This window comes from Eucyclogobius newberryi, unplaced genomic scaffold (assembly GCF_026437365.1).
Source record: "Eucyclogobius newberryi isolate DKJ021-1_F unplaced genomic scaffold, fEucNew1.0.hap1 SCAF_15, whole genome shotgun sequence".
NCBI classification, from domain to species: Eukaryota; Metazoa; Chordata; class Actinopteri; order Gobiiformes; family Gobiidae; genus Eucyclogobius; species Eucyclogobius newberryi.
Window position 1 is genome coordinate 6342016 of NW_027315779.1, and position 10784 is coordinate 6352799.

The following is a 10784-nucleotide window of genomic DNA, read 5'->3' on the forward strand; positions in this document are numbered from 1 at the left end:
GTTTATTTCAAAAAGCCCATTGCAGTCCTTTCTCTCCGTCGCACACACTCAGGAAACCACGAAGTAAGGCGCAATCTGATTGGATAAATATACCGAATGGTGTCACTCTACAGGTGGGCTTGACTGCTAAGCAATAAAACAATAAGTAGATAAGCTCGATCGGGCCGGAGGAGATATCACAGTTGACGAGGCACGTATGCACTAGAAGGTGATTTTTGTGAAGCCAGCGCTTTTGGAGTAATCAGCTACCTCAACATTCTGAGATTTTGACCCAGATTTTTGCGAAAGCTTTTACATTTTACGGACAAACGATGGTGTCCTTAGCTCTTGAAATCGTTGGCGTCACCTTGTCCTCTCTGGGATGGATTTTGAGCATAGTTTGCTGCGCCTTGCCCATGTGGAGGGTCTCTGCGTTCATCGGCGCCAACATTGTGACCGCTCAAGTTTACTGGGAAGGCCTGTGGATGACCTGCGTGTTCCAGAGCACGGGCCAAATGCAGTGTAAAGTATATGACTCCATGCTTGCTTTACCGCAAGACCTCCAAGCCGCCCGGGCGCTGTGCGTAATCTCCATAATCATCGGGATCCTGGCACTTCTGATCGCAACCGTGGGGGCCAAATGCACCAACTGTATCCCAGAAGAAGGGGTGAAGGCTCGGGTGATGGCTACTTCTGGCGGGGCTTTCATAACTGCGTCCCTTGCCATGCTTGTTCCAGTGTCTTGGTCAGCGAATACAATCGTGGTTGAGTTTTACAGCGTGATAATCCCAACCGGGCAGAAGATGGAGATCGGGGTGGCGCTGTACCTCGGATGGGCCGCGGCTGCCCTGCTCATGATCGGGGGGTGTATCCTTTGCTGCAGTTGCCCTCCACCAGATGAGAATAAAATGAGGTATAGCATTCCCCCACAAAGTCGAGTGGCGTATTCGGCCGCGCCAAGATCAGTGGCCCAGAGCTCATATAACAGGAAGGATTATGTTTGAAGAGAAGGAGTTGGACTTTTATTATTATGACCTACTGTCTATTGTTGGTGGTCACGTCAAATAAGCGATATTCTGCTAACTTGTTCACCACTGTTCCTTCTATTGGACAATTTTAAAACACTGACGCACGCCAGGAAGATCACGAGAGCTGAGGTTTTGGTGAAGCTCTGACCCAATTGTCGAGCCTGTCCGTTCTTTCTAATGCGCGTCAACTTTGAGGATACAATGTCTATTGGCTGCCTGAACTATCCTGGCCACCTGCGATGCACTTCACCTGTCGTCGTCTGATAGATTGATCCGCTGTGATGCCTTTGTGAGCCTCATCTTTGTTCATATTTAAAGGAAAAGACAGTGAGTGTTTACAATTACCTCTGGTCAAAGGCATTGGCAGGAGCTTGAGACAAGTTTTGGCAAGATACATTTGAAATAAGTTTTGGGACATTGTTCTAGATGTATATTTATTATGTACTGATCACTATGTATAGTAAATTATGGATGCTTTATAATATGCTTCATAGTTCTTTTTTGTGTTGGTAAAGCTGGCTATATTGATTTGACCCACATGCCATCTCTTTCCCTGGTCCCGTGACAAGGATTACAAAGTCCAAACTGAGTCACACATTAGACTTATAGTAGGAAGTTAAAATGGTTAACTTGTACAACCACATAAATGTATTATCTGTATTTTGTATGACACTTTTGATGTAAATATGAATATGTCATTTTCAGTTTGATTGCATTATATTTTATCATATATTATAATAAACCTTTTTTACACTACCACCTTATCTTGTATAATAACTCAATGCTAATTCCACAGAAGTGTCCTGGTCACATCAGTAGATTAGATAAGCACTGTGCAGTTTCTGTAAAAACGCGTCCTATCCGTAAGATACTGTGGACACACCCCGATACTGACGTTTTACTGCTTTGAATAAAGGCAAATCTGTCTAGGTCGGACCAACATTCGACCTACTGTACGAGAGTTTAGAATTCAGCGACTTTTGCATTTTGAATAGGTTGTTTGTACACATTGTAGACAGAGTGCTAACTGATAATTCTGGCTGCCTGCTCAATACGTTCACTCGGATAAAATGAAATTCACATCACAGACTTTTGGAAGGTATTTTTAATTTTAATATTTTAACGCCCAGTCTGACACCCCAGAAAATAGACACAAATAATTCTGACAAAACAGTTGCACTGGGGAGAGAACAAGTTACAAAACAATCACAATCACATATTCGTGGGTTTCCGCTTCTTATTAAATGCATTCAAAGAGATGATAATAACTTATTTTAAAGTGTTAATGGACCCCATGAATATCTTCAAAGTTTGGCTGAAGCTCGGGGGAAGCCAATTTGAGGAATGAAACCAACCCAAAAATGTGTTACCTGTAACTTGGCCTGGTCATGTCACTTGTTGCCATTCTCTAAAACCAGGAAATGCATTGTACATATTGGTTGAACACTACAAAAATTGATTTGTCACATAACGGCATAAAGTCTCTATAGAAACCTTTAAGGGACACTTTGTAATTTAATTTCATTGAAATATTTAGATGTTATTCTTGAGATGGATTATTTACATGTTTAGACATTTTACATTTGGGTTGTTAATGAATTACATTTTTAAATGGCCAGGTCTCCCTCAAAAGAGATTTTTATCTCAACATAATGCCACACTGTGGCTCATTCCAGATAAATGTAAATGGTGCTATTGTGCACTTTGGTTATCTGATAACCTCATCGCAGCAAAGGAAGGTTTTATGATACATTTCTGCTTTTCTGTCAAATGACCTTCAAATAATTACAAAAGCAAAAAAAATGAGAACCTTTCATTTCTTTATTCTTCTGAATTTATGACAAAGCAGTTTTCACTTCCTTCTATTGTATCTCTTCCGTGAATGTTAGGTCAAGTCTTGTGCTGATACTCGCTGATGTTAGATGTCTGTGTACTGAAGGAGTACTCTTTTTCATATTTGCTCAACATGCAGTTGTTCCAGTTTCTCAGAGCTCTCGGATCATTTTTACAATAACTAAATCCCAACTGTCGCTTAAACCGGAGTGACGGGTAGCATAGAGTTTACACAATGCACAGGAGGTTGTATTGGTTTGTATTGTCTCCGTGTTTGCACCAATAACATGGTTTTAATGGCTACAGGGGAGATTGTTGACTATATTTAGACTCACAACTCTGCAGACGGCCTTTTGCAAATGTTATCACATTTATGGAATAAAACCTTTTCTTTTATAATGAAATGTAATTGTTGCAGAACTAAATGGGAGATTATGATGACAAGGTTGTCATTTGAGTATGTGACTATTAAAATAAAAGAATCTCCCTCCACACTCTTTGTATTAGAAGTCTTCCAAGCACTGTTAAAGTCGTATTCATGATTTTACTGAGGTGCTTTCAGTCATATGCACAGAAAAGCTAAAGAGTTCAGCGCTTTCCTTAGAGGAATAATGGAGGATTTTTTACCGATTTGAGAACTCAAGCAGAAGTGTGAATGCGCGCACACACCTGCGTGTGGAGGCAGGCTACAGCCTCGCTGCTACAAGTGCGTTTGTTTATTAGCGCGACGGATCGCATCGCATCTCTCGTCTCCGTAGATTTTCGTCTCTTCTGAGCCACCTCGAACTGTCTTTCTCTGTCTTAATTTTGTCCTGTACACTGAGGGAACTATATTATTATAGATCCATGCGCTTAGACACACACCAGCATATCAACCACGCATGCGCAGAAATGTGCTGCTCTCCTGGGGACGAGCCAACGAGGCTGCAGGTGAGCAGTGCACCCTATGATTGACATGTGAATGAACTAATAACTAATCAGCTGTCCACGCCACATGTGATATGTAGGATATGAGACTCAGATTTGGCGCCAAAAAATCCTCCATAATTCCTTTAAAACTTTTGGTCCAACTCAGCACGTGAGTGGCCCCACCCACAGCAGAGTGGCCCCACCCACAGCAGAGTGGCCCCACCCACAGCAGAGTGGCCCCACCCACAGCAGACGGCACACTCTGGATCTGCTAATGACAAAGGGGGCTAGTATTTCAAAGGTAATTGAGGTCAATGCTGCTCTGTCTGATCATTTCGGTGTATTTTTTTACATTCCTGTTTTTCCCAAACCACCGGCTGGTCCTGCAATTGTTCGAAGGAGACACATAAATGATGGCACAGGTGCACTGTTTATGGAAATGATAAAGTTTGAAAATGCCTCATGTTCTAATGTTGATGATTTGTTGAACTCTGTTACTTATTTGTTTTGAATGTCTGAACACCATTGCCCCCATGAAGTTTAAAATAGTTAAGAAATAGGCAGAAAATGCCATGGTGGAATGATGATTCGGAAATGGCGCATGTCAAAGCTTCATGTTTATTATGAGGAAGGTTGAATTTGTTTAACCAAATTTTGGGTTCAAGGGAGAGATATCTTTTCTGAATATATTGGAAATGGCAGTAACAGCGCATGTGTCCAGTTTGCAACAGTAAACAGATTAACAAACCCAACAGGTCAGTTGCCATTAAAACAACATTCCACATTAAAAAACAACAACATTTCAACGACCCCACAGCCACAAAGGCACTTAGACTCACTTTGGAGCTATAACTGATAAAACATCAGCACCACGAGTTCCTCTACATGCTGCCTCGATGTGCTAACAACCAGAAGTCTGTGCTGAACAGTTTGTCAGCAACACTCACTCATGTCGCTTCAATCTTATTAGTTTTCAATCTATTAGTCACTCTAAAACTCTTAGTCACAAGGTAGAAATCTGGGGGTAATAATGGACTCAGGCTCGAACTTCAAGAGAAACATCAAATTACTAACATCAGCAACAACAGCATCTTTTTACCATCTAAAAATCAAAGGTTTAGTGTCTAAACAAGACTTGGACAGACTTGTCCATGCATTTGTAATGAGTAACGGCCTGCTCACTGGTCTCTCCAAACGAGCTGTAAAACAGCTGCAGTACATCCAGAACGCTGCTGCTCGGGTCCTGACTAGAACCAGGAAGTATGATCACATTAGTCCTGTTCTCAGGTCTCTGCACTGGCTCATGTGACTCAGAGAATAGACTTTTTAGCAGCTCAGCTTGTGTACAAGTCTCTCCGTGAGCACTTATAATAATATAATTTATTCTCTTGAGGGATAGATTGGGATGTCGGTAGGTTATGGGTATGATTATTATTGTATGTAATAATTCTGTGTAATTATTATTATGTTTTATTTATTAAAATTAATGATGTGTCCTCAATTTTGTTCCGCTCCCGATGTGTGAAAACCACTCTTTCAGAGGCCATTATTTGCTGGTGCCAGTGCCAGTGTTAGGACTAAACATGACTATATTTAGGAATTTCAGTTTTACATTTGACAAACAATTTTGTTTCCCTCCTCTATCATAATTCTAGTTCTAGTTTAAATGTACAAGTCCCAACTCATGATTTGACCTCAGAGGAAAACTAGGATGCAACAATAGTTGACAGGATCTGTGATCTGTATGTTTTTTAAACTTCACAGATTCATTGTATAAAACAGAAAGTAACACACATTCTGCTTCTAACTTCGGCTTATACATTTCTCTTTTAGCACAGCTCAACACTTAATTTCATATTAGTTCATTCAATATTCTCCAAATCATCCATTAATACACCCTAAACCATATAAAAAGATAGCGTGTTTAATTTGTTTACTGACCACAGCCTGCACCCCTCCTCCACTCTATACTGTCGGTGTGCTCAAGAGCACAAAGTCCCTCCCTCCTCTTCTTTCCTCCTCCCTTCCCTATGTTACTCCCTTGTGGTATAAAGCCTTTCTGTTCCTATAGCATCATCTGAAACACACCCTTGAACAGGTGCTGCCACTCCACAAAGCCACCTGAAGAAGACAGATTTTGGGAGCTTGTTTTACCTTTTAGAAGAACAAAATGTCGATGGGAATGGAGATAGTTGGCATTGCCTTGGGCGCAATAGGTTTTATCATAACTATTTTGACTTGCGCCCTTCCAATGTGGAGGGTGACAGCTTTTATTGGCGCCAACATCGTGACATCGCAGACCATTCAGGAAGGTTTATGGATGAACTGTGTCATCCAAAGCACTGGGCAAATGCAATGCAAGGTGTACGACTCCTTACTGGCTTTATCTCAAGAGCTGCAGGCCTCTCGAGCTATGATCATCATCTCCATTATCCTGGGCATCCTTGGCGTCCTGATTTCTATTGTGGGAGCCAAATGCACCAACTGTATCGAAGATGAAGCCTCCAAAGCAAAAGTCATGATCATATCTGGGATTTTCTTCATTTTGGCGGGACTCCTGGTGTTGATTCCTGTGTCTTGGACGGCGAGTGTGACTGTCAGAGATTTTTACAACCCAACACTGATAAATGCTCAGAAGAGGGAGCTGGGAGCGTCGCTGTACATCGGATGGGGTGCGGCTGCCTTGCTGTTAATCGGAGGAGCCATGTTGTGCACCAGCTGTCCACCGAAAGAGCAGAAGTACAAGCCCCCCAGGATGGCCTACTCTGCCCCCCGGAGCAGCGGCGGGTACGACCGCAAAGATTACGTATGAGCCAATGACTGTTAAATGAATTCCTTTTCATTCTTTGCACATATTTGTTGTTTATCTGTTGTTTTGTTGTTGAACTCCCCGGTGAAAGCCACAAAAGAGACTCCGATCTGAAGTTAGAATTGTAAATAGTGAGTGTTTTGAATGTAACTTATCTAGCCATCTTTATGTCAATCCTAACCCAGTTCGTCTTGAATCCAACATACTTTTTGACTTTTTTTTATTGTGTTGCTCATGGGTAAATGGTGGGTCAGGGCAAAATCGTGGTTCACAGGGAACAGGAAATTGATCAACAGACCAAATAATGGAAAGATAACTAATTGCTTCCTATTTTTTCATCTAATTTTATCATGTGTTCCATTTCTTTCCGAAAGCAATTTTTTTTCTTAGTGAATGTTTGTAGCTTTTAGTCCAATTGAGATCTGTCGCTTTAAGACAGTAATGTATAGGCTTCATTGTGACTATTCAAAAAACACCTGTCACTATAATTAGCTTTTAGCCGAATGGTGTCATCTTTCACTGAAACTGTCGGTTAAATTCACCCCTGTATCTCTGACCAGGAAGTATCCTTCTCACTTTACATGGATTTGTTTAGCCGATTGTCTAAATGTGTGTGTCTGTGTGTGTCTGTGTGTGCGTAAGTTTGCGTATTATTTGCTTAGTTTCAACCAAGATTGAAACTGTAGATGGTTGCTTCAGGCGACATCTCTGTCCCTTTAATATCATATTTTCAGGTCATTACAGAAAGCTTGAATTGATAATTGTTTGCGTTACAATAACATTTGTTTTATTTAGTTTTGTATCACGTATAGAACTTTTTTGGAGTATGTCTGTGTTTGTTTCCTGATAAAGTGACTGCAGTAGGATGTTTGTTTTTGGAGCAGGATGTTGAGTTCTATGTACTAAAACAATGTAAATACATTTTAGATGTTCTTATTTGGTACTATGTTCACAAATATAAGAACATATCTGGTGGTCAACATTTCAATAAAATATAGATATAAATATAAAATAAGTCTTTTTTTCTTTTTCTCACAATAATGATCATTCTCTTTGCTTATATAAGGTCATTTCACAAACTTTGATCTGTAAGACTATTGCCATTTGGCATTGATACTTGATTGTCAGTTTAAAATATATATGATTCTAAAAGGATTATTGGCAATGTAGAATGATATACAGTTGAATATGTTTTACCATTTGTTTTGATGTGGTCTATCATCATAACCATCATAACCTAACCCTTCGCTTTCAGGATACCTCCATATAGCATCATTAGCCCACTGACAACATATCAGAGAGCGATTGGCCCCGGAAGCTGGTCGAGTGCATTGAGCTGCTTTGTGTAATACTCAGGTGTGGCAGGTGAGTTCAGACCACAGGTAAACCAGATCCCACAGAAACACCTGGGGCAAAACAACACCGAAACTCGTACAAGACTAAAGGTACTCAGTAAGTAACAGAGCGGAACAACTGGGCCAATGGTAAAGGCCACAGGGAAGTATGAAAGGTTATTGCTGTTCTGTGAAATGGAAGATCACGTCAAGTATAATTTGAGTTGATTTTTAGAATTCAATAGGGTAAGGGTAAGGGCTGAAAATTATAATTTGATATCGCTATCATAGCTTTTAAGTAAGTGGTTCTCAAACTATTCATACCAAGCACCTTAGATAATATTTGCCTCGCCGAGTTAAAAACCTGGACTTTATCAGGCCTAAATTAGGGCTAAACATTATCGAAATAAGGCTAAACATTGGATAAGGTAGTTTCAAATAATAATTAACCCAAAAGGGGACAAGAATGAAGAGGAACACGTGTTTTGGTAAATATACATTTTACATGCAGGTTCTAATATGATATGATCTTTTTCAAATCATGTATTTGATTTTAAAACACTGATATGTTCTGCTGTTGACAGTGAACATTACCCTTATGTTATAAAAACAGACAAGACGTGCTGAGTAATGAATGTTAGTGCAGTGTCAGTCAAAACATGTCAACAGCAGCTGTTCACAGATGTTTCATTATTTGTAAAACAGAAGATACTCATATAAGCTTTAACCTTCTACTTTCTACTATATTCCTGCCAAAATGCTGATATACTTTTGTACTCTAATACAAAAAGAAAATATAATTTTTCCTCTCTTAATAAATAATAAATTGAACTAAGCACTTTTCAGGACACTCAAAAGATGCTTCACAAAGCAATAAGAAAACGTTTTTCTGAAAAAGATATTTCTGAAGTTTTAAAAGCACAAAGGTTTGGACAAAGGTGTGGCAGGACTGATAGTAAACAAGGAGATTGTTGCTGTTACCAGTGTACAACTAGGCTTCTTCTGACTGAATGAAATTGCCATTTTTACAAACATTGTGAAACATTAACAACATTAACAAACATACACCCAATGCAAATGATCCTTGACTTTTGCTGATTGCATTACAGACCATTTAGTTAGACATATGTTTAAAATTTTATTTATCAACCGTAAATATGCATTCTTGACCAAGACTCTGGCTCAAGATCTGGAGATGAGTCCTCGGATTTCTTATAAAAGATGATCAAGTGCAAAGGACAAGTTTTGTTATACTTTTTTTTTTTTTTAAAAGCTCAAAAGCCTAAGGTAGTCCAGACCAAGCCCAGCTGAGGATCTGGAGATGGGTCCCTGGGTGCGGTACACATTTCACTATGGAATCATCAAAGTATATCCTAACCTTTACCTTAAATCACATCAGAGACAAATACATCAGTATCATGTTTGTTTGACATTGACAAATTAGTTGTTTGATATAGAACGACGACGTTCTGGGACATCAAATGCTAGCAACAGATTCCTTTTTGTTAACATTACCCTTATGCAATCGATTATGCTTGCTTCTGTTCAAGGTGGTTCCACAAACATCCCAGGAGGAACTTGTACAAAAACAGCCCATTGTTTCTGTAGACACAAATGTCAGTCACAGAGTTATCTCTGTGAGGGAAGAAAACACGTGAAGTTGACAGGCAGATGTAACAAACAAGTCCAACAGTTCATTTTGAGGTGCAAGAGGCAGCTACATGATCAGGTTATCTGAGATTTTTTAACCCCTAATGACTGAGGGGCCGTAAAGTTGTGTAAACCTGATAGAGTATCTACAACACTGTAGCAGCAAGTGTCAGAAAGGAGCTGGAGATGATAACAGACAAGCTACAATACGTCGAAAACAATAAATGATTTATATTTTAGGTTTACACTGCGTTTTCCTAGGGGTCTTCCATCCAACACTATACAGGACAAACCCTGCTTAGATATTAGATCAGGCATTCACAAGGTGGTATTATACATAATTGGCTAAACGTAATCACGTAAACAGAAATTAGTAAGGATTTAGTATTGAATACATTTAGACACAGTAAAAACAAATAATCAAAATATACCTTAACTTTAAATTAAAGGAATAATGAGTGCTTTTTGGCATAATTTTATGATAATTAATTATTAATAACATGCTAATCAGAAGACAATTTCTTTTTCATAAATCTGTAATTTATTATTATCGGTTACAAAAAAAATCCCCTTTTTATTTTAATTTAGTCACTCAGAAACAAAGGTATTTCAATCATCATTTGCACTAGACACCAGTTTAATAATATTTCGCAATTTATACAACTACATAATGAAATGTGCAAATTGTGCCCACTCAAACCCATAATATTGTATCACGTTTATTTCCCCCATAGAGTAATTTGTATCTGCATTTGACTCATCCTTCAATGTTAGGAGCAGTGGGAACACATCCCACTTGAAATTATGGATCATGGACATAAAAATAAATGGACATCATCGGAAAGTCCTTTTGGCAGCAGGAAAAATCCATCACGAAAAACAAATGACAGAAGGAACTGACGCTGAGCACAGAAAACTAAGGACATAAACTTCACTTCTACTTTAACTGACCAGACAGTGGAACAAAACGGGACATAAACTCAAAACGACACACAAAACTCTGTCTTTTTCCCCCACTAATGTTCCTATGTTCTTGTCTGGCCTGGATTGTTAGCCCCTGATACACTCGCGTCTCCTGATCGTCTTAGTCATAGTATCAGAGAGCTTGGAGCCTTGTTTTTATGGCTTAATGAGAAGGCTATTCAATATGGTAAAAATAAATATAGATATTTCAAACGTCTTGTGTAACGCAAAAAAACTAAAAAAGACATGTAAAAAAAAAAAAAGCATTAAGAAAATAAT

At 39.2% G+C, this 10784-nt stretch overlaps 1 protein-coding gene across 1 annotated transcript; it reads left to right on the top strand.

The window, feature by feature from the left end:
• The first annotated feature begins 249 nt into the window (after nucleotides 1-249).
• LOC140360581 (claudin-4-like) lies at nucleotides 250-7573 on the top strand. The gene is made up of 2 exons (XM_072445837.1): nucleotides 250-794; nucleotides 5914-7573. The coding sequence occupies exons 1-2, from the start codon at nucleotides 312-314 to the stop codon at nucleotides 6559-6561; spliced, it is 1131 nt and encodes a 376-aa protein (XP_072301938.1). The 5' UTR covers nucleotides 250-311; the 3' UTR covers nucleotides 6562-7573.
• Nucleotides 7574-10784: the final 3211 nt, after the last annotated feature.